Source organism: Mus musculus, chromosome 7, assembly GCF_000001635.26.
Source record: "Mus musculus strain C57BL/6J chromosome 7, GRCm38.p6 C57BL/6J".
Taxonomy (NCBI): domain Eukaryota; kingdom Metazoa; phylum Chordata; class Mammalia; order Rodentia; family Muridae; genus Mus; species Mus musculus.
In genome coordinates this window covers 13385724-13410054 of record NC_000073.6, presented here as the reverse complement: position 1 = coordinate 13410054, position 24331 = coordinate 13385724, and the positions used below count along the sequence as shown (strand labels likewise).

Here is a 24331-nt window from a genome sequence, read left to right as displayed (position 1 = left end):
TTGCCAAACGCATGAAATTCAAGAAGAACGAAGACCAAAGTGTGGACACTTTACCCTTTCTTAGAAATGTGAACAAAACACCCATAGAAGGAGTTACAGAGACAAAATTTGGAGCTGTGACGAAAGGTTGGACCATCTAGTGACTGCCATATGCAGGGATCCATCCCATAATCAGCTTCCAAATGCTGACACCATTGCATACACTAGCAAGATTTCGCTGAAAGATCCCAGTTATAGCTCTCTCTTGTGAGACTATGCCGGGGCCTAGCAAACACAGAAGTGGATGATCACAGTCAGCTAATGGATGGATCACAGGGCTCCCAATGGAGGAGCTAGAGAAATTACCCAAGGAGTTATAGGGAACTGCAACCCTATAGGTGGAACAACATTATGAACTAACCAGTAACCGGGAGCTCTTGTCTTTAGCTGCATATGTATCAAAAGATGGCCTAGTTGGCCATCACTGCAAAGAGAGGCCCATTGGACTTGCAAACTTTATATGCCCCAGTACAGGGGAACGCCAGGGCCAAAAAAGTGGAGTGGGTGGGTAGGGGATTGGGGGGATGGGTATGGGGGACCTTTGGGATAGCATTGAAAATGTAAATGAGGAAAATACCTAATTAAAAAAAAAAGAAACCATAAAGGGAGCCAGATACCCTAGAACTGAAGTTATAATGATTATAAACCACCATATGGATGTGAGAATCAAGCTCCAGTGCTCTGGAATAGCAGCAGAGGTATCTTTCCAGACCAATACTTCCTGTATCTTGTTTTTTTTTTCCATTGCTTAATTAATTTATTTATTCACTTTACATCCCAACTGCAGCCCCACTCTCTCATAACAATCTCCCCACTCATACAGACCCTCCCATTACCACCCCCTCCACTTGACCTCTGAGAAGAGGGAAGTTACTTCCTGAGTCTTAAGGAGCCTCCTTTAGGATTTCATGAGTCTTAACAAGCTTTCCTCTGGGTTGAAATGTTTCAATTCAGAGATAACTGCTACATAAATACTAAAAGAGAGAGAGAGAGAGAGAGAGAGAGAGAGAGAGAGAGAGAGAGAGAGAGAGAGAGAGAGAGAAAGGGAGAAAAAAAACACTAAAAGAAAATCAAGTAGTTCCTGGATAGTGACACAACACAACCACAGATAAGAGAATGGGAAATATATCTTCTTCTACTTTTACTTTATTTCAGTCATGTAAATTGAAGCTATTGGATCAAGGATCAGATGACATTTTCTATATTTCTAGATAATGAACTTCAATGCAAGAAAAGCTTGGAGGAAGATATGACACAAATTCTTTATCTTGAATGATAAAGCAACTGAAGGGTCCAGATCCATACATGAGGGGTGAAGTTCACAAACTACCTAAGGTAGAGAAAGAAGCCCGGAGAAGCCAGGGATAGATCAACACAGCAGCAGAGGGCTTCCAGGAAGGATGCTGCAGTCACTTGGCTTGGGCTAGGGATTTGGGGAATTCTCTCTTTCTCTCTCTCTCTCTCTCTCTCTCTCTCTCTCTCTCTCTCTCTCTCTCTCTCTCTCTCTCTCTCTGATTTTGCAGGGGATTAAATATTCGCAGGGATCAGCTTGTACTAAACCTTGATAATCCAGATTTGCAGTTTAGCTCAGTTCCTCCAGGGTTATCTCACACTAGGGCAGGGACAGGGATGTTTACAGGGGGAGTGACAGACTCTGCTTCTGGGGAACTGGAAAAACACAACTGTGAATGCCTCTTCCTGAGACATTTCTAAACTGATATTTATTAGGATTTTCATTATAACCCTGTGACTAGTGGGACACTCTCTTACCAAGAGAAGGAAATGGGGTCGTTTTTAGAGTAGTCAGGGGAAAGATAAGCTATGTGTGTAACTTTTTGAAAGGCTTTCTTTTCTTTCTTTTGGACTGTGAAAAAGTTCCCACACCATCTTTTAACCAAGGGAGTCATGGAAGGAGAATGTGGTGGGAAAGAGATTAGGAAATGATGTCATAGCTTCTGGCATGCTTGAGTGGCACTAGATCCTAGTATAATTCAGATTTATATACATAGAGTCTTCCTTCTAAACTTGCTTCTATATATGTCTCTGCTCCCAAGAAGCAAAGCAAGTGTTTGCAGTTGCACCCCAGTCCATACTGGGGCAAGCCTACTCCCACCCTCCATCCTTTAAGGTATTCTGGGTATCCAGTGCTCTACAAGTGCTCAGCCATGTTGACAAGGCAGCAGGTGTCTGGAGCTTCTATTACCTCTTCAACGAGACATCATCTTCACAAACTCTGAAGAAAGAAAGAAAAGAAAACAACCATTCCTGTGAGGCTCCTCTGTAAAGCACCTGGAGTTACTTTGGGGAGCTTCTCCTATGTTGCAGGCAATGATATTAGTCATTGAACTCTCAGGACATAGTGTTCATAAAATACTAAGAGCTTATAAACAGAAATTATTAGTACTTTATTTCATGGTGTGTATGTGTGTTTATGTATGTTATATGAATGTATAGACAGATGCACATGCACCTGTGCATGCATGTAGAGGGCACAGGAGGATGCCCTGTGTCCTTCTGTAATCCTCCTTATTTTATTCCTTTGAAAATGGGTCTCTCACTGCACCTGGGGCTTTATTAGTTGTTGCTGATGTTGATGTTGTTTTAATGTGTATTTGTATTTTGCATGCATGTATACATGCGTACCGTGTACATGTCATTCCCAGTAAGAGCAAAAAAGGATCTTGGATCTCCTGGAATTGGAGTTGTGAAACTCTGTGGGTGATGTGACTTCTAGAAGAGCAGCCAATACTCTGAACCACTGATCCATCTCTCCAGACTCTTCTCACCAATTTTTTGTTAGGCTGGTGGCCAAGGAACTTCAGTGAACTTCTGCTTTCTAGCCCTACCTACCACCAGTTACAGGCACAGGGCCCTGGGTACTAGGCATCCAAACTCAGGTTCTCATACTTGGGCAACAAATGCTTTTACCTACAGTTATATTTCTAGCCTTTGTTCTATCTTTCAGTGTTCCTGGAAGAGTGCCATTCTACAAAAATAAAAGCCTAGTACGGGAAACTGGCCTGTTTGAGATCAAGTGGACAGTAAATAGAAAACCCTGCAGGAACAGATCGCCCCCTTGCTTTGTTTACGCTTAATTCCAGATGAACTTGCTGGCCCCACTGTGTTTTGAGGTCATCCTATCCTTCCCTTGATTATAGTTGGCTTAAATCTGTTTGATAGCCTCATCTCCATTTGTCCCCACTTTCACTGATGCACATGGTATATTTGAGACTGTTAAGATCCAGCAGGTACCCACCACATTTACTAAGTTTCCATTTGGGGACCTGTAGAGCAGATATGATTTCCAAACTTCACTCAAAATGACTGGGAAGCTGGATCAGTGTTTGCTGCAAAAACAGGAGGAGCTTGCCTTGCATCCCTGGTACTGACATAAAAATCCCATTGTGAACCTGTAACCATAGTTTTGTTGGAGGTGGAAAGAGGACAATTGCTGGGGCTTGCAAACTACCAACCCAGCTTCAAGTTCAGAGAGAGCTCCTGTCTCCATGGAATGAAGTGGAAAGTGGTTGATCAGGATGCCAAATACCCTTTTCTGAATTGTGTGAGTGTGCATGTCACACACTCACACACACAGTCCATTGACTTCACACACAAACGCCAGAGAGAGGGAGAGGTGGGAGAGAGAGACACTCATCTGTCCTGCAGCATGGAAACAAACACAAGATATGTTCCATAGAAAAGAACAAAAAGTCCTGTAAAGTTCACAGTCAGGCTTAATTTATTCAGACAAGGGAGAGGGGAGATTCTTGACAAAGGGGTGTTGTTGGCTTGTTTCCTTGAAGGATTTATAAGTATTATAAGTGAACAAGAGGGCAGGACATAGGTTACAGGGAAGAGAAGTTGAAGGATGCAGAATAGGAAACATGTTCCCCAAAGCACACCAATTCACATCATGGTTGCAAAAGATAAGACTGGGTAGGCTAAATAGGCATGGATTGAAAAATAGACTATAGATTTTGACCCAACCTGAAGGCAATAACTAGATGCTGAGTACCTTAATTCAGAGAATATCACAATATAAACTTGATATAGCCAAGTTTAAATTTGCCTCCCTCAAATGTGATCCCACAGAGTACTAGTTCATAGTTACTGTCAACTTGACACAACCAAGAGTTGTCTGGAAAGGGGAAACCTCACGTGAAGAACTACCAGAATCAGATTAGCCTGTGGGCATATCTGTGGGTCTATGTTTCATTTCTAATTGGTACAGGAGTCCCCAGTCTACTCTGGGCAGCACCATTCCCTGGACAAGTGGTTCTGGGCTACATGAGAAAGCTAGCTGAGCAAAGACCAGTGAGTGAGCTGCTTTATCACAGCAACACACATGAAATGAGAACACACCTTCAAATGAGGACTTGGAGAAGATTATAGAGTAGATGAACTGGAGGGAGAACCACATAGAGAAGTCACAGGTGTAGATTCCTGGATTTCTTCCCCAAAGTATTACCTTCAAAGTCAACAGTGCCATCTCCATTGATATCAGCCTCCTGTACCACCTCAGCAATCTCCCGGGGTGTGAGCTTCTCCCCCAGCAGCCTCTGCATGGCCTGCTGCAGTTCTGCCAGTGTGATCTCCCCATCTCCATTGGCATCAAACTAAACAGAAACAATGAGGCCATATCAGCTTCACTGAAGAGAATGGCCTTGAGCAAAGTCCAGCTTCTAGTCACTCAATGGAGGCCAAGAACTAAGCTAAGCACTTAGAACATATCACCTACTGGAATGATGGCTCATCACCATTATTTTTTAAAATTTCCCCTACATTATTTTAAATATATTTATTGGGGTATCATTTATATACAAAAAGCTATGCATATGTATGATGCATTCAACTAGATGAGTTTAGACATATGCATAGACTCAAGGAATCATCATCACAACTAGTGTGACAGATCTGTCATGACCAAGAGCTTCTGTTTGCTTACCATGTCTTTAAATAAATTATTACATTTATTTGCTTGCTTGTTTGTTTTTTCATTTATTTATTTACTTATTTATTTATTTTAAACTCTAGATTTTATTTCCCCCACTGGCCCACCCTCCAACTGTTCCACATCATATCCCCACCCCCCCTGTCTCCACAGGGATGTACCCAATACCCAACACCTACCCAACCAGACCTCTAAACTCCCTGGAGCCTCCAGTCTCTTGAGGGTTAGGTACATCTTCTCTGACTGAACACAGACCCAGCAGTCCTCTGCTGTATATGTGTTGGGGGCCTCATATTAGCTGGTGTGTGCTGCCTGGTTGGTGGTCCAGTGTTTGAGAGATCTCAGGGGTCCAGGTTAATTGAGACTGCTGGTCCTCCTACAGGGTCACCCTCCTCCTCAGCTTCTTCCTAATTCAACCTTGCCCTAATTATCCTTTCCCTAATTCAACCACAGGGGTCAGCAGCTTCTGTCCATTGGTTGGGTGCAAATATCTGTATGTTTGTTTCTTTATGTGTGTATACACATGTGGGCACATACATTCCATGATGCACTGTGAAGGTAGGATAACAACTTGCAGGACACACTATGTGAGTCCTGAGGGCTGAACTTGGGTCATCAGCCCATGTCACTATCAGTATTAAATTATCATAAATATTTAATTTCTTTCTGATTTTGTTTGGTCACAAAGGAAAATTTATTCTTGACATTTGTAAGATGGACGGTACTGAAAATCACTGTGTTAAACAAACCAGATTCAGAAATGAAACTAGAAAGCGACAATAAGAGGGGAAGAAGATATTTTAAGGGAGGAGGAAAGTGGGAAAAAGGGTAGCAGAATCCATATGAAATGAAAGCTAAAGAGGGACCAAGGCCTTGTACACCCTAAAGCAATTTTCTAGTGCCAAACCACATACCCCCAGGCCATTGCTGGGGGATTCTAGGCAAGTGCTCTACCACTGTGCCACATCTCCAGCCCCTCACTGGGAGGTTCTGTGCAGCTCTGCCACTGAACCAAGCACCCAGCCCCACACTGGGGGATTCTAGGCAGGGACTCTACCACTGAGCCATACCTCCAGCGCCTCACTAGGGGATTCTAGGCAGATGCTCTACCACTGAGACACACCACCAGCCCCTCACTGGGAGATTTTAGGCAGGGGATCTACCACTGAACCATGCCCCCACATCCCGGAGACCTTGTCTGTTTCTTGTTATGTCCATCACTTGATCTTGGCTCCCTTCTACAAACATTTTCCTATAATAGAACCTCTGCCCTAGAATACCCTGCCCTAGAATGTACTTCCATAGAACAGCTCCCCCCATCTAAATATATCAAATTCTTAGATTCTTCTTTCCTATTGCAGGAAGCAAGAGGCCACAACCTGGGGAAACAGAGAGTATTGGATTTCATCTGTGATCCTCAGTTTCTTCATATGTATGATAGGAACTGTGTTTACTCGTAATATTGTATGTGAGGGTAAAATCAGATGAATACATATTGCCAAATGTTTGGAATATGTTATTCTCCTTCCTCGTACCTAATCACAACTAGTTGCTTTTGTTGGGAACAGTCTACTGTGTACACTAATAAAATTAGCCCCATGGTGTCTCCCTTGCCCATCTCTCAGAATTATGGAGTTATTAACTCACCTCCTTGAAGGCATCTCGCATCTCCTGGACACCAATCATCCCTGCTGTCTCTGCAAGCAATTTGGGGGTCATCAGTTCCACAAAGTCTTCAAAGTCTACACGGCCACCAACTGAAGAAGAAGAAACATGGTTAGCAATGATTCCACAGGCACTGAGTTTTCATCCCTCTACTCTCCCATTCAAGCCATAAAAAGGTCAGTTCCCAGTCTCCTGGATGCTAATGATTTTCTTTGAGTTCCTACCTCTACCCAGCCAAGTTCTCAGGTTGTTCCAATATGAACTTATTAGACAAAGGATATACATATAACTAGGTAACCTTCATAAAAATCTCTTTAATTTTTATTCATTTTAAACTCTCTCTGTTTGTGTGTGTGTGTGTGTGTGTGTGTGTGTGTGTGTGTGTGTGTGTGTGTGTGTGTGTGTGTGTGTCTGTACACATAAATGCAGTTACCTCAGAGGCCAGAAGAGGGCATCAGATTCTCCTGAAGATGGAGTTACAGATGACAGAGATGCCCAACATGGATGCTGAGATCCAAACTCAGGTTCTTTGTAAAAGTAGTACACTCTTAACCACTGAGTAATCTGTCCAGACCCACTCAGAAAATATCTTATTGGTTTAAAGCTTATGCACTCCCCCATCTAGAGACCAATAGAAGAAACAAAGATTTAAATGTGGACCACTCTCTTTCAGTTATGGTGACAGTCATCCCTTTGTGTTCATTGAAGACTTGTGCCAGGACATCCATAGCATATCAAAGCAAATCAATGCCCAAGTTCCTGTCATAACTGGCATAATGTGTGTATCTTGCACTTGTAGTCTCCCATATGTTCTAGTCACCTTTAGATTTTCCATTATCTACTATACTGAGGTGTTCTGTGAATAAAAGCTGTGCTGTATTATTTAAGAAACAGAAGTAGAAAGTCCTTATGTGTTTAATGTAGATGCAGTTCCTTTTTCTAAATATTTTCTGTTGCAATTGCTTGAACATGCAGATAATGAAACTAGCAGACAGAGACTTTACTATTATGAAATGAAATGAAATCTTGTTAACTCAGATTCATGCCCAAAATCCAACCTAATTATGGCTTCAATCACAGAATTGACTTTGATTTCCATTTAATGATGTATTCCTGAGCAATGCTACTGAGTTGCACTAGTCCCAAGTCCAGGTTCATGCTCAACATCCATCAAGCCCCACTACAATGAACTCTACTGATAAAATGTTGCATTCAGTAAGGAATAATGGGGAATATGACCTTTCCCACAGTGGCATCCTTTCCTTTCCACAACACAATGAATAAGTAAGCCATAATCATGTCTTTACTTGATAGATGGGGAAACTGAAAACCAGGAATATTCCAGAAGTATTCCACTGTTGAAAATGACCACAATAAGTAAATAATGAAAGTGGGACTCATGGACCAGGTAGATGGCTTAGCAGGTAAAAAGGACTTCCTGTCCAACTTGATGGCATTGAGTTTGAGCCCCAGAACCCATGTGGTGGAAGGAAAAAGCCAACTCCTTGAAATTGTTCTCCAATCAGCACCCAAATACTGTGACATTCACATGTACCCCCATCCTCCCTCAACACACAAAATAATTACAATTTAAAATTTTAAAGTGAGAAGCTGGAGAGATACAGTATTAAGTTCACTACTTATTCCTGCAGAAGACCTGGATTTAGTTCCCAGAACTCATGTGGCAGCTCATGACTGTTTATAACCCAGTTCCAGGGGACCTGACACTCTCAACGTGTCAGGCACATGCTTGGTGAACAGATATACATGCAGGCAAAATGTTGATACACATGACTTTTTAATCTTTAATATTTTTAATAGTAAAAGGTGCAACTAGTATCTAGCTCCATCTCTTTCTAACTACTTCAAATGCAACTTCTTCAAGTATAGCCTGAGCTGCTTTCTGGCAGATGGCTCTTCCCCTTAACCACCTTCCTATTTAACGTGCTACTCTCAACCTAAAAATCTTCCTTACAACCCACCCTGTCCCCAACTCCAGGGATGCCTCCTGCCCCTTGTCCTCACGGTTCATTCGGATTTGCTGGCCCAACTCAGTCAACTCCATCTCTGTAGGCATGTAACCCATCGTTCTCATGAGATTGCCCAAATCCTTGTAAGAGATGAACCCATCTTGGTCCTTGTCAAATTCAAGAAATGCTTCCCGGAGCTCTAAAAGTTAAGAGAGAAGTGTGTTAGAGCAACCTGAAATTGTCTTTGGGGAAGACTGGTATCCCTTGAAACTATCAATGAGACATAGCTAGAGAATCTACAAAGAATACATTTAATGAAGTATATGGTTCATTTTTTAAGCAGGAATATAAAAAAAATGTGTTAGTAAGAAGATGACCCTAAGAGCACTGAAGTTCTCAGACTCTTGAGTGAACTTGAAAGGGATCTCAAAAACAACCCCCTCAAAAGGTAACTTTTTAAATCACTCTAAAATGTGCATCATTTCCAAGTCCCTGTGACTTATGCAAATGAGACAGACACCTGTCAACACTCAAGGAGTAGAACCTAAAATGACCCAGAATGTGCTGTGCAGATTATATTTGATCAGGGACACAGGAGAAAAGCATTCTTCACATGGGGTAATTTACACAGAAATGCAGGAGAAGAGAGCAGTAATAGGTGACTACATGGAAGGGCATCTGAGAAAGGAATTACCATCAAGCTCATCCTGTCCCAGTGGTCTCTCCTGAAAAGAACACAGGAGAGGATATTGAAAGAGTCAGAAATATAATTCCCACCTCCCAAAAAAACCCCATTGTTCCATCAAGCTTTTTTACCTTCACAGTCTTCCTCTAACTTTCATATTCCTCCCTCTAATACAACTCCCATCCCCAGCTCTTCTCTAATGACCCTTTTCTCCCATCCCCACTCATTTCTTGTCTCCCACCTTTGCATCTTAATCTCCAACTTTCTATCCCAAACATCCTGTGATAAGAACTTTTTCCCCAGATAAAGAAAGTACATTATGTCTCATCTACTGTGTTCAGAGGGATCTCTGTGTGAGTACTGTCATTATACTTATACCTCAGAACCACATCACTGAGGTAGACTCAAATATTCTTATCTTACCCATGAGAAGCTAAAGAATAAAAAGATTTAATGAGCCTACCAAAGGTCACACAGCTCATAAATAGAATATTCCCTTTCAAGGGAGAGATAAATAAATTTGTTCTATTTTCCTTTTATTTATTTGTTTGTTTGTTTAATTGTTTTGAAATGCAAGTACTTGCCAAGTACTTGTGAAGGATCAGAGGACAATTTGAGGCAATTGGTTCTCTCCATACACAAACCTGGAGATAGAACTCATGTAATCAAATTTAGCAACAGGTCCCTTTACCTTCTGATCTATCTCATTGGCCCTTATTTATTTATTCTATTACATATTTATTGAGATAGTTTCATGTAGCCAGGCTAATACCTAAAAAGAACTCCTGATCCTCCTGCCTCCATCTGACAGACACTAGAATTACAGACACAACCCACCACACCTACTTTGTATGGTACTGAAGATTGAATCTAGGGCCTCATATGTGCTAGATAAACTCTACCAACTAAGATACATACTCAGACACTTCAACCTTTAAAACTAAATTTGTTTTATCACCAAAAAACCAGTTTTGCATCATGATGTTGTCACACACCTATGTCATTGTTCTTTGCTGACTTTGGCACCACCACATATAGTACATGTTCCACTCTTTCCAATCCCATTTCTTCCCAAATACAATACCCTCTTCTGCTTTTATGACATGCATACTCCTTTGAAGTCACTCAAAGATCAGATACAGGATTGAGAGTAGGATGTAGAACTCCTGAATGCTATGCCAAATTCTTTCTGCTACATCCCACTGACTCTAGCACCTCCATCCTCATTCCTGGGGTGAGCTTCTCCTGTGTGAAACCAGTTCTCAGAGGGGTTTTCGTAGAATATTCAGTCTTAGTCTTACATATGGGAATTGCTGGTCATTGTTCCCTAATCATGAGTACACCTGAGGGTATGCTTGGTTAGCAGGCATAGTGTCTGGTAATTAACTTCTTATCAACCTTATTCTGGGAGACCTCACTGTGGATTTTCTCTCTTCTTTTCTAACCATGAAATCTCTTACCTTCCCTCATCTCTCTTCCCCTTTTCTCCTTCCCCTATTTTTCCCTTCCATGCCTTGCCTCATCCTGATCTGTGTCCCCTCCTCTTCTCTTCCCTTCTATCTTTTCCCCTTATTCCTTTCACCGCTCCTTTCTTTTTCCCCCTCTCTGGTAATTTTAAGGCCTTACAATGAAGAATATGCTACTGAGACTCAAACATGACTGAATAAGTAAATAAATGAGTGAATTAACAGATAGATAGATAGATAGATAGATAGATAGATAGATAGATAGATAGATAGATAGAGACACATGTTGGCTGTATAGGCGTAAAACAAACTACTTCATGACTTAATGGCCTCAGTTTACAATTTTACTTCCTTGTAAAATAGGAATGAAATTATACCAAACCTCATGTGCTGTTCTGAGGACTGAATGCCATCAAGCACGTAAAGCCTTTTGCACAAGACTGGACAAACAGCAAGACTTAATAAGCAATAGCTATTGTTAATACCATCATCAGCATCATCACCACCATCACCATAATCATCATCAGAAGCAGCAGCACCACCATCACTATCCTCATTGTCATCACCATCCTCATCACCACCGTCAGCACCAGCAATGTCATCACCACCAGCAGAAGCAGCATTACCATTAACACCATCACCATCATCATTGTATGATTTCCCATATGAAACAATGATGCTGTCAACAATGGCTCCATAGCATCTCTCTTTTATGTCTCACTCCACTATACCCCTCTGCTTCTGACTTCTGATCACTGACCCTTATGCCCAAACAGTGCTACCTGAGCTTCAGTTTGTGCTCTCTCCACCTGCTCCCCTTGCTGCTCAGCATTTGCATACCCCTTCTTTTCCCCATGCCCCAGACCCCCTTGATCTTCCTATCATTCTCTGCACCATCCCCACCTCACCCGCTGCTTTTCAGCAATGCCTTTTCTCAAGAAGATGCAGGCAGGACCCATTGGAAACTGCATTGGAGCAGGTAGTGTTCACCAAGCTCTGATGTCAAGATGGCCCCTCCTTCCTACTTCCTTGCAGCAGGCAACCCAGCTTCCTGATTGTCTCAATCCTTTGCCAACTCCTCCTGTTTCTCTTAGCTTCTTCCTCAGTCCCTGTGAGAGATCTGTGACAGCTCATGGAAAATTCTACTTAGACAGTGGAGGGATTAGAGCTCTTCCTACCTCCCATTTATGGCTGGAGTGAGATGGGAGGGGGAGCCAATGTGGGCCTCTGAAACTCTTTTATCCCCAGAATGGAATTGGATAGTACATTTTGAAAGAGGGATTAGGGTGAGGCCTCCAATCATTTTCTGTACCAACAAGCATTTTGAACACTCATCTAAGCCTGACCTTTAGTGAGTGAAAGATTAAAAGGATGAATGTGGTCATCAGCCATGCGCCCAAAGGAACAAGATGCAACAATACTTGATACCAGAAGATCACAGGCACTTGGAGAAACTTATATACTGTTGTTTTTCTAAATAGGTATTTTGCTAAACTGCCTTCTAAATACTTATTTTTATACCTATAAATTAGTTCTGCTTTTGACAATGACTAAAAAAGACTCTCTACAATAGGTAGCTGTCAATACTGAAATAATAATCAGCCAAAGTGCTAAGTATTTGTTGAGTGTCCAGTCCTAAATGGGACATTGCTATCAACCCCTTCCTTAAGACTCAGGAAACATTAAGGAGTGGAGGGGAGTGAAAGAATGGAAGAACCAAAATATGGAAAACATGCTGTGAAATATCGCCTTCTAAACATGACACAGCCATTGCACTCAGACACTCATTGCATCTATGGTTATTTGAACAAGAACAATTGAACAAGATTAGTTAGCAGTGGATTGAGAGAAAGAGACAGAGAGACAGAGACAGAGATACAGAGAGAGAAAAAATATGAAGGTAGAAAGGGAAGCATTGAGAGATGTCAAGAAGGAGTAGGAAAGTGAGTGAGGATATGCTTAGTATACATTATATCCATGTAGGAACTTGCCAAAGAATGAATAAAAAATAAAAAGGAACCACTTGATTTCAGATGTTATGTGACCTCCTAAGGAGACATAAATACATGTTTATTCTACATAAGGCACTTGCAGCCAACCCAAGTCTAACTTTGTGAACCAGTGAGTTCATTCAGGTTGCCAACAGGAATATGAGTGATGGATTATGACCCATCACTAAAAGCCTATCATAGGTAATGACTCATGAATGCTGTATATTTGAAAGTCCCTACACAACCTGCAGGCAGTTCCCCTGAAGAGTGCCCTCACATCTAGAAATTGCTTAATACTTACATAACTTTGGGGAGGAACCCTTGTGAATCATGTAATTTCCCGAGCTGCCTTGGTCTTGTAAGTTTCATGAGCTTCCTGAGGCTCATAGGTTTGATAGTTTCCTGAGACTTATAAACCTACTCCTCTCCAGAAGCAAATTGCTACATAACACTGGATGCTAATACATGAATATGCATAGGATGGAAGCCATGGCAATCATTCATCCTCTGCTCATCTCCTCCCTTTTGCTCCTTCTTGATACTTGTGTGGGAAGAGCAAAGTTGGGTATGTAAGGAGGATGAGAAGCCTTATTAGCATCAAAGTCAAGAAGTGGTGAGAATATTCATACATGATGGGTATGGGTCGTATGATATGTAAAACAGAGTTCCCAGATCAGATGAGGTGAGGAGATTCCCTACATAAATACAGCATTGCTCAGAAGATATTATGGTTTTGGCATGATTTCAATGTGCCCAAAGGATTCATGAGTTGGGAACTTGGTCCTCAATGGGAAGTCATTATGGACGATATCCTAGTAAGGGATTAAGGCATTTTTTCATGGGAACCACTCTTAGTTCTCTCAAAAGGTTTTACCTTACAAAATAATGACCCTGACCATTCCCCAGGGTCTGGTTTACTGTCTCACTGTCTTAGTTGGGGTTTCCATTATTGTGAAGAGACACCAAGACCAAGGTAACTCTTAAAAAGAACATTTAATTGAGGCTAGCTTATAGTTTCGGAGGATCAATCCATTATCAGCATGGCAGGAGGCATGACAGCATCCAGGCAGACATGATTCTGGAGGATCTGAGAGTTCTACATCTTCATAGAAAGGAATCCAGGAGCAGACTGTCCTCAGGTACCTAGGATGAAGGTCTCAAAGCTCACCCCACAATAACATGCTTCCTCCAACAAGGTCAAATCGCCTCTAATGGGACCATAATTCCTACTAGTGCCACTCACTAAGCCAAGCATATTCAAACCACCACACCCACTGTTTCTCTCTCTCTCTCTCTCTCTCTCTCTCTCTCTCTCTCTCTCTCTCTCTCTCTCCCTCTCTCTCTCTCCCCTCTACCTAGTATGTCTCCCTCCATTATCTTTCTACAAGATGATGCAACCAAGGAGGCTTTCACCAATATCTAGCTAATAATACCATGCTTTCAAACATATAAATTTTTGAGCTATATAAGCATATTTTCTCTATTCAGTTCCTAGCTTCAAACATGTTGTAACAGTAATAGAAAACTGGATAGTAGTACATGGGTCCTGGAAATGAGAGATGTAGATGATGGGAAGGCACCATCCAGGGTATGGCTTGAGGGTGTTGACTAAGATGGAGTCTACCAATGGAAATTTTGCATAAAATATTATAACTCACCACAGTCTGAAGAATGTCTACTCATGATGTTGAGTATTAGTTCAAAACTAGGGTGAAAAGGGTGTCTCCACAGGGGTGGAAAGACAATGCAGAAGACAGAATAGTTATATTGAGAATTTAGAGCTATTATAAAGGAGTGTGAGTTCACAAAAAAGAACAGGTATGAGATTATCCTTCCAAGGGGCTTTATTAGGAAAGTAATGGGCTCATAGCTATAGGCATGCAAGAGAGAGCTCTTAGTAGGAGAGATAGCATTACGACCATAGGCATCCATGTTGGAGTCCTGAATAGGAGAACAATTAGAAGATATATACTATCATTACCATAAGCAGCCATGAAGGCCCTGCGGGGTAGATATGAAAATCTCTAGGTCCCTCTGTTCCCTTCATATCCAAAAAAGAAAAGATTCTACAGTAAGTTTTGTTGAAGAGGTAGACAATCTCTATACTATGTGACCTATCAATTCTGGTTTGCTGTGATAAAACATCGTGGTCAAAAGCAACTTAGGGAGACAAGTGTTTATTTGGCATATATATTCAGGTACCTGTCTATCTCTTATGGAATCAGGCAGTCAAGCAGAAACTGTGAAATAAAGCTACTTGTGAGCTTGCTTCTTATGGCTAAAGCTCAGCTAATTTTCTTATATAGGCCAGAACCACCTACTAGGGTTGGCACCACTCACAGTGGGCTGGACCCTTCCACATCAATCATTAATCAAGACAGTTACTCTTAGACATAGCCACAAGGCAATTTGATGAAGACAGTTCTTCCATTAGGGTTCCCCCTTCCTAGGTAATTCTAGATTATCTCAGGTTGACAATAAAAGCTAACCATCACAGTAACCTAACCTAGCCTACAGACATAATCCAGAAGGCACTGATAAAAACTAGCTACAACTCTAGGTTGTCTTGAGCTTTTTCACAACTGTAAAGATAAGAAGCTATAAGCTTAGAGGTTTTTTAAAATCATCTGTGTCCCAAAATTAAAAGGTGGGGCCTGATTTCTAGGAGAGAAAGAATGCAACTAGAAGGACTGTGGCCTAACAGGAGCCAGGTCTCTTGCTGTTGAAAAAGGGCAATGCTAATAGGGAGTAAAAGCAGAAAGAAACTCAGGGCTATAGTCAGAAATACTGGTATGGGGCTGCAGAGATGGCTCAGTGATTAAAAACACTGACTGCTCTTCTGGAGGTCCTGAGTTCAAATCCCAGCAACCACATGGTGGTTTACAACCATTTGTAATGATATCAGATTTTCCTTTCTGGTGTGTCTGAAGACAACTAAAGTGTACTTACATATAATAAATAAATAAATAAATAAATAAATAAATAAATAAATAAATCCATAAAAAAAGAAATATTGGTATGTCTCCATGGGTTTCAACATGAACACACAACTTCACTGTGTGCCTTAGTTACTTTTCTGTTGCTGTGATAAAATGACATGACCATAGTTACTTAGAGAAGAAAGGTTTTCTTGAAGCTTACAGTTGAGACTCCATAATGGCAGAGACAGCCTGGTGGCTGGAATGAGAAGCTAACAGTTCACATCTTGATCCATAAATACAAAACAGAGAAAGCAAACCAGAAGTGGAGGAGGCAATTTAATTTCAAAGTAATGCCTCCAGCGGCCTGTAAGTTCTAACCCCTGACACTATTAATGATGCTCTGTTATGCTAGCAGACAGGAGCCTAGCATAACTGTCCTCTGAAAGGCTCCACCCAGCGGCTGACCAAAACATGTGTAGAGACTCACGCTCAAAAAGTCTTGTAGAAGAATTGGGGGAAGGATTGAGGAATCCAGAAGGAATAAGGATTCTACAAGAATACCAACAATTAACCTGGACTCTTAGGGTCTCCCAGAGAATGACTCACCAACCAAAGAACATACATGGGCTATACCAAGGTCCCCACACATATGTAGCAGATGTGTAGCTTGGTCTCAATGGAGGTCCCCCAACAACTGGAGTGGGGACTGTTCCTGACTCTGTTGCCTGCCTGTGGATCCTATTCCTCTAACTGGACTGCCTTTTCTGGCTCCAGTGAGAAAGTATGTGCCCAGTCCTATAGAGATTTAATGTGCCAAGGTGTGTTTGTACCCAGCGAGGGCCTCCCGCTTCTCATAGGAGAAAGGGAAATGGAGAAGGAGCTGTGGGAGAGGTGACTGGAAGGAGTGGGTGCTTCAATGGACATGTAAAGTCAGTGAGTGAATAAACAAATAAATAGGAAAAATAAATACACCACCTAACCAATCACAGAACAGTGCCACGACCTGGAGACAAGTGTTCAAATGCCTGAGATTATGGTGAACATTTTCCATTCAAACCACCACAGTATTTCTAGAAGCCTTGTGCACAGCCCCTAGCTCTCTCCATTCAGAGGACATAGACATTGTAACATCCTAGAATTGAGCACCTGCAGCACCAGGCCTTGACTTTCAAATATTATTATCCACTGAACTGAACCAAGGCCCCTTGAAGACTGGTGGAATCCATGTCCAGCACAGTTATGCAAGGCTCCTGTCTGTAAGCATCATAGCATGGGGTTGCTCAGAGAGTCATGTAACATTTCAGAAGTAGCCAGAGCTCAACATCATGGAGTTCCATGACTGTGTTGTGAAATTTGAAAATAAATGCCCATAGTGATTAATTCTATAGGATAAAGCCAAAACCAGGAGTTCTCATCAATGTAAACTAAAGTCAAGTGGAAAGTAAAGTCTCTCAAAAAGTAAACTATTTCTAAACACCTCTGTACAAAATATCAAATTCCCTTCCTTCCTTCTTTCCCTTACTAGTGATGAAACACAGGACCTTGCAGTATTCTAGGCAGGAATTTTCCCACTGAATTATGTCTACAGCATTAAAAGTATTAACTGGAAAGAGATCCATATAAAAGGAAGATCTCTGGTAGGTACATCTTAAATGACCAAAATTAATTATTCTGAGTGATTTAACCAATCAGCATGATGTAGCTCCCCAACAGGATGCAAAAAAGAACAAAGTGGGATGGAGAGAGGGTAACAGCATTTGCTGTGTAAGCAGAATCCCAGCACTCACACAAAAAGCCAGGCTTGACCTCGTCACCATCTATGAGCCCAGTACTGTGGGAGTATAGAAACAGGAGGATCAAGAGAGCTTACAGCCACAAGTCTGGCTCCAAGTTCAGTGAACAGATTCTGTCTCAAAGAAATAAGGTAAAGAATAATAGAACAGGATACAAGATGTCCATGTCTACAAGCATGTGCACAGGCATGTGCACCCATGCATACACATGCACATACATCATACACTACACTAACATAAGCACATACTTTTCATGTGGTTTGTGAATTGTATCTTGGGTATTCTGACTTTCTGGGCTAATACCCACTTATCAGTGTGTGCATATCATGTGTGTTCTTTTGTGATTGGGTTACCTCGCTCAGGATCCATTCATTTGCCAAAGAATTTCATAAATTCATTGTTTTTAATAGCTGAGTAGTACTCCATTGTGTAATCGTACCACATTTTCTGTATCCATTCCCCTGTTGAGGGACATCTGGGTTCTTTCTAGCTTCTGGCTATTATAAATTAGGCTGCTATGAACATAGTGGAGCATGTGTCCTTATTACCAGTTGGACCATCCTCAGGGTATATGCCCAGGAGTGATATTGCTGGGTCTTCAGGTAGTACTATGTCCAATTTTCTGAGGAACCACCAAACTGATTTCCAGAGTGGTTGTACCAGCTTGCGATCCCACCAGCAATGGAAGAGTGTTCCTCTTTCTCCACAACCTGGCCAGTATCTACTGTCACCTGAGTTTTTTATCTTAGCCATTCTGACTGGTGTGAGGTGGGATCTCAGGGTTGTTTTGATTTGCATTTCATAAACCACATGAAACCCAAAAAGAAGGAAGACCAAAGTTGGATACTTCAGTCCTTCTTAGAAGGAGGAACAAAATACCCATGGAAGGAGTTACAGAGTCAAAGTGAGGAGCAGAGACTGAAGGAAAGGCCATCCAGAGACTACCCCACCTAGGGATCCATCCCATATACAATCACCAAACCCAGACACTATTGTGGATGCCAACAAGTGCTTCCTGACAGGACCCTGATATAGCTGTCTCCTGAGAGGCTTTGCCAGTGCCTGACAAATACAGTAGTGGATGCTCACAGCCATCCATTGGACTGAGTACAGGGTCCCCAATGAAGGAGCTAGAGAAAGGACCCAAGGAGCTGAAGGGGTTTGCAGTCCTATAGGAGGAACAACAATATGAAATAACCAGTACCTCCAGAGCTCCCAGGAACTTAACCACCAACCAAACAATACACATGGAGGGCCCCATGACTCCAACCACACATGTAGCAGAGGATGTCTTTGTCAGACATTAATGTGAGGAGAGGCCCTTGGTCCTGGGAAGGCTCCATGCCCCAATGTAGGAGAATGCCAGAGGAGAAGGCTGGAGTGAGTGGATGGGTGGGTGAGCACCCTCATAGAAACAGAGGGAGGGAAGATGGGATGGGGGTTTCTGGAGGCAAGAGAATAACATTTGAAATGTAAATAAATAAAATATCTACTAAAAAAAAAAGAAAGAAAGAAAATGCTACTTCCACTACTTTTAATGTTGTTTTCCCCTGTGACAAAATCAAACCCTGCTTTGCTGTGGGATGATGGAATTCTGAGGTCTGCATTGGTCTAGCTGTGGTTTCTGTAGAAATGAGACTAGACGAATAGTCCTTAAGGCACATTAATCCACCAGTCTAGATTTACTTTGCAGTGAACATCTGATAAATGTCACGATGTCGTGGATTGAATTCAATAGCCATTTAAAATAATAGAAGTATGGCACAGGAAAGAGGTAAAGTAATTGAGTCTTGAGACAAGTTTCTTGAATGCACATTCAAAAATTGTTTTGAACCTGTTTTTGTCTATTCAGCCATTGGCTCCTAAGCCTAGAAGACAGTGGTTTCACCAAATTATGGCTAATGATATGGCTGCTAATAGGATGAGGCTAAGCTTCACTTGAACGCACTATCCTCCTGTAGGCTACTCCACAGTGTTTCTTCTTCCCCTACCAGACTCCCTGATGGATGCAGGGGAGGAGGATCATTGTAACTACACCCCAACCATTAAAGAGCAGTAAGCTCTAGGGCTAGTGGTGACTCCTGACCTGTTGTTGCCCTGCCCCAATCTAGAAGGCCCTGCCTTCTGAAAGGCCTTGATGTTTTAAGTTCTTGTAAAAGTTGCTAGGCTAAGAGGTCCTGACACCTTGACCTGTCCAATGTTCCCAAACATATTCATCCACCAAACACTCTTCCTTCCTGTGGGAGGAACTGATGAAAACAGACAAATTAGTTCTAGGGAGGGAAACTACCGATTGAGAGTGGGTATTCTCAGTGACCATCACAAGCCCAACACAGCAGTTGTTTTTAGTTTTAGTGTGATGGGGTTGCAATTATTCTATTTATCAATTGTTCCACTCTGTAATAGCTGAGTTTTTCTAGCAATTTAGCTGGTATCTGTTGTCTCCAACAAGGACCCATTTGCCCTTGCTCACTGTCAGGGAGTCAGTTTACAGACAGCTTCAATGATACAAACACATATAAAAGGAAAGTTTGGTAAAAAGATTTTGGTACTTACAGACATTTAAGATAGCCAGGAGTAAAAATAGATGGGGAAGGGTGGCAATCAGCAATATATACTGGGGAACTAGGTCGTGAGTTGCTAGAAAATGCCTAAATGGTGCATTTAAAAGAAGTCCAGCCTATGGAGTGGAGGGAAAGGGTGCTTTCTAGATGTTATCTGTATTTCAAGCTGGCAATTCTTTGGGTGTGGTAAAGAACTAACTAGAAATTGTGCCAAAAGGGAAATAATTGGAAATCTTGTTCCTAGAATCAAAGTCAAGTTTACACTAAAAATAGGTAGATAATCAGCAGCAACAAAAAATAGGTAGAAGGATAAACATTCGGGTCAGAGCTGTTTCTAAAACTGTCAATTGTCTCAAACAGCACACAGTGTTCCCCACTCCTACCCCTTTATGATAGGGTCCTAGAACCATGCCTTCCCTACCATGATGGGTTCATATCCTTAAACAACAGGTCAAAAGAAATCCTCTCAAGTTGATTGTCAAGTGTCCTGTTACAGCTACGTGAAATAGTCTTTGAGCTCAGATCCCTCACCTTGACAATAGGTAAATAACTGTGATGTTCAAACGCTAAATGTGGAGCCTGTCCTAGGAAACTAACCTTGCCTCTCATCCCTTTCCAATCTCTCCTGCTCACTTCCTCTCCTGTTTTCTCTTCCTTTCTCCTCCTTAGCCAAACACACAGCACCAACAAAGGTAAGCTGTAATGTCTTGTGTTAGTCTTTGTTAATTTCTCAGGCAGGAAAAAGAAAAATGGCTACTCAACTTATCAGAGTCACAGGCCATTGCCTATAGACAAGGACTTTACTCCATCAATTTCTGCCCAAAACAAAACAAAACAAATTTTTAAAAAAAAACTAATTAACTTAACAAGGACTCAAGATCATTGTCTACAAAATGGGTATTATGTTACTTCCTGTTAATTTCTCCAGAAAACACTTAACTAGCCAAAGACTCAAGGTTACAGTCTGTAAATTGAAGACATTATCTGTCTCATGGTGTATTTCACTTACAACTTACTTTATACTCAATAAGTAACATCTTTGTATAAACTGTTAATCATATCAGTTATTACTAGTTATCAGTCAAAGTCAAAGATGGCCTCACTGAATCTGGAGACCAAGAGCATGTGGCCCAGTGTAATACTGAAAGAAAGAAAACTAAATTCAAGACTTTAAAGCCCTAGCCAGAAAGGTCCATGACTCATGCAGCTTGCTAGTTAGGAGGGCTTTTTAGGCCTAGAACAAAGAACAAAGGCTGTAAAGTCATCCCAGGAACCAACTAGCCATAAAGATAGGGAAGACATACAAGAATGTCTGGACTGGCATCAAGATGGTCTGTTCATGATTCTTTGGGTGCACGCCAATTCAAGATATGAGTAGGGGGTTTCCCCACTAGGTTCTTTCAATATAGGATTCTGAGCCCAGACTCCTTTACCTCAGAGGTCAGTATGGAGACAGCTGACATTCACTGACCATCTTTTGGTGTCCCTTATATTGGTATATATCATTGTTACTTACAATTTCATAGTCTCATAGCCCCAATACCTGTGTGCACATCTGTCTACATGTTCAAGTCCTCTTTCATTGAAACAATAGTAACAACAATTTGTTCACATCTGTGAAGTCTTCATTTCCTGTTAAGGTCACAAGCACATAAGGTTATAGCATCAACATTTGGGGAGAAATAAACAATTCAACACCCAGCAGTATTTTTGGGGGGGGGGGTTCAAGACAGGGTTCCTCTGTATAGCCCCTGGCTGTCCTGGAACTCACTTTGTAGACCAGGCTGGCCTCAAACTCAGAAATCTGCCTGTCTCTGCCTCCCAAGTGCTGGGATTAAAGGCATGCGCCACCACCACCTGGCTGACCCAGCAGTATTTAATGTTTATTGAGTCATCAAGAAGAGTGACATTACATTGTTTGTATAAAAATGGACAGACCTGGACCCCATTATGTTAAACAAAATAAACCAACCTCAAAAAAGCACAAGTATCATGTTTTGCTTCATAACTGTAATAGCTATCTACCTATCTACATAATATCTTTCTTCTGTCATTGATTTACTTATTTACCCATCTTATCTATCTACCTTGTATCTATCACCAATCTCCTAAATATCTATCTTATCTAGTTTCATTGTATCTACCGTCTTTTTGTTACCTATCTATCTTTCTCTTATGCATCTCTATATATTGTATATGTCATGAAACTACAAGGAGAACCATTTTTTGGAAGTAAAGAAGTCTGAAGAGTTGGAGGAGGAAATTGGGAGATGAAAATGACAATATTTCAAGTCTTATTTTACATGCAGAATTTAGATTAAAATACAAATTTTGCACACATATAAGAACAGGAGATCTGGATTATTTGAAAAGGGAAGAAGACCCACATAAGAGAGAAGGAAGGCCAAAAGGAGATAATGAGAACAAATATTAACAAAGTATAATTATCTATCTGTATAAAATGCTATGATGAACCCCATTATCTTGAATGCCATCTAAGAAATAATACATTTAAACAAAAAGAAACCAGCTTTTGCTTGGGGAAAAATGAGTAATGCTTTTTGAAAACTTTCTCTGCACCAGAGCAGGGCTAATATCTTGGGACTAGAGCACAGCCCCAATGCACATCTATTCCATAGATGATTAAAGTGAGGCACTGGAATGAGGGAACTTTATTGTGCTCTTACAGTGAGCAGATTGTGGAAGTGAGACCCAAATAAGAAAAGATCCTTTAAGAGCGAGTTATAGATGAAAGGGATGGAAAGGGGACAAGGGAAGCTAGAGGCACTGAGGCAGCAGGTAAGACAAGAAAGGTAAGTATCATCCTGAAGCAGATTGAAGAGAAGATCTTGAGGGAGAATGCAAGCCACACAGCATGGAAGGAAGTAGAGAAATAAAGGATGCTTCGAGGTGATGAAAGATGCAGGAGGTGGCGAGGGACAAATAAGTTGATCTGAGCAGTTGCCTTTGGATTTGAACCTGTGCCCCTAGACTTGACATCATTAGATAAACAAATACTTACACAGTAAGTATAGATAATGGGAATTCTCCTTAAGCCGTGGAATGTGATTAGGTCTAGGTTTTCTCGTGGAAGAAGTTACTTTCTTTGAATTCATACAGTGGTCTGTACATGGCTTCAGATACTCTAGCCTTCTTCAACAGGCAAGGCCACCTGCATGGATTAATAGTGACCTGTAACTCCTCTTTCCCAGACACTACTTTCAGAGTTGGCATGTATTAGTGGAACCACCATGTGTGCTCTCTCCAAAGTCCACCATCAGCTGTCCCTTTGTGAAGAAGAACTGCAGGAAAGCCCTTGGACATCCTGCACTGTGTCTCCCAAGCAGGTCTCCTTGTTCACCCTTGGGAAGTTCATAGGATTCCTGAGAGTAGAATGAAGAGCAGCTCTGAATGTCATGTGATAGACATTTCTGGGACCAGCAGTGAGGACTTGCTGTTATGTGTCAAGGACTGTGATGGAGTAGTCATTCACTGAATGCTCTTTGGTTACAAGAAATTTCTCAGCCATTTGGCCCCCTGGGCAACTTCAACAGCCATAGCAACCTACTATACTCTGCTGTCTGCTTCAGAAAGCCACACACTTCAGCTATGTTCACTCTGTCTTCTCCTGTAGACAGATGCAAGCTAACGTGGGAAGAATGGTTTCATTCTTCCCATAACAGCTTACTTTTAGGATAGAGGATGAAACTCAGGGTCTCATACACATGAAACAAGTATTCTACCATTGAACCACGCCAACAGCACCTCACTGGGGGATTCTAAGCAGGGCATCTATCACTGAGCCACACACCTAGCTCCTCATTGAGGGATTCTAGGCAGGGGCTTTATCACTGAGCCACTTCTTCATCCCTTTGACGGGTGATTCTAGGCAGGGGATCTACCCTTAAACAAAGTTGTAGCTCCTCACCAGAGTAATTCTAGGCAGGACCTCAATTGCCAACTGTCCCGTCCAGCAGGACTTAGTTATTCCGTGGGCCAATAAGGACCAGGGCCTGAAAGAGAAATGAGCACAGAAAGGGAAGCAAGACCAACAAAGAGTTGTCAAGGTCTGTTTAATGAAGGCTAAGAGTCAGGTTATAAGCACACAATTAGAAAAAAATGGGGAGGGGGCATAATAAAATACAGAGAAAGGGATGGACATCTGGGGTGGATGCTGATTGCAGGCTTCTTGCAGCTTATCTTGGAATCTCGGCCCTAAAACTGTCCCGTGCAGCCTTCAAACATTCTGCAGTTTATCTTGGAGTGCCATCCCTGACCTGACAGTC

At 41.7% G+C, this 24331-nt stretch overlaps 1 protein-coding gene across 3 annotated transcripts; it reads right to left on the bottom strand.

Annotated features, from left to right (window-relative positions):
- Positions 1–1167: 1167 nt before the first annotated feature.
- On the bottom strand, positions 1168–24095 carry Cabp5 (calcium binding protein 5). 3 transcript variants are annotated; one of them, XM_017322297.1, is made up of 8 exons: positions 23974–24095; positions 23068–23217; positions 21589–21677; positions 9320–9350; positions 8681–8824; positions 6638–6747; positions 4508–4655; positions 1168–2272 (listed from the first exon to the last, which is right to left on the bottom strand). In XM_017322297.1, exons 3-8 carry the CDS (start codon positions 21598–21600, stop codon positions 2247–2249), a joined length of 471 nt encoding a protein of 156 aa, XP_017177786.1. In that variant the 5' UTR covers positions 21601–21677; positions 23068–23217; positions 23974–24095; the 3' UTR covers positions 1168–2246. The 3 variants fall into 3 exon arrangements, with proteins under 3 accessions (XP_017177786.1, XP_017177787.1, NP_038905.1); XM_017322298.1 differs by lacking the exon at positions 23974–24095 and having other exon boundaries at positions 23068–23855; NM_013877.3 differs by lacking the exons at positions 21589–21677; positions 23068–23217; positions 23974–24095 and adding an exon at positions 11685–11900 and having other exon boundaries at positions 1177–2272.
- Between the last annotated feature and the right edge of the window lie 236 nt (positions 24096–24331).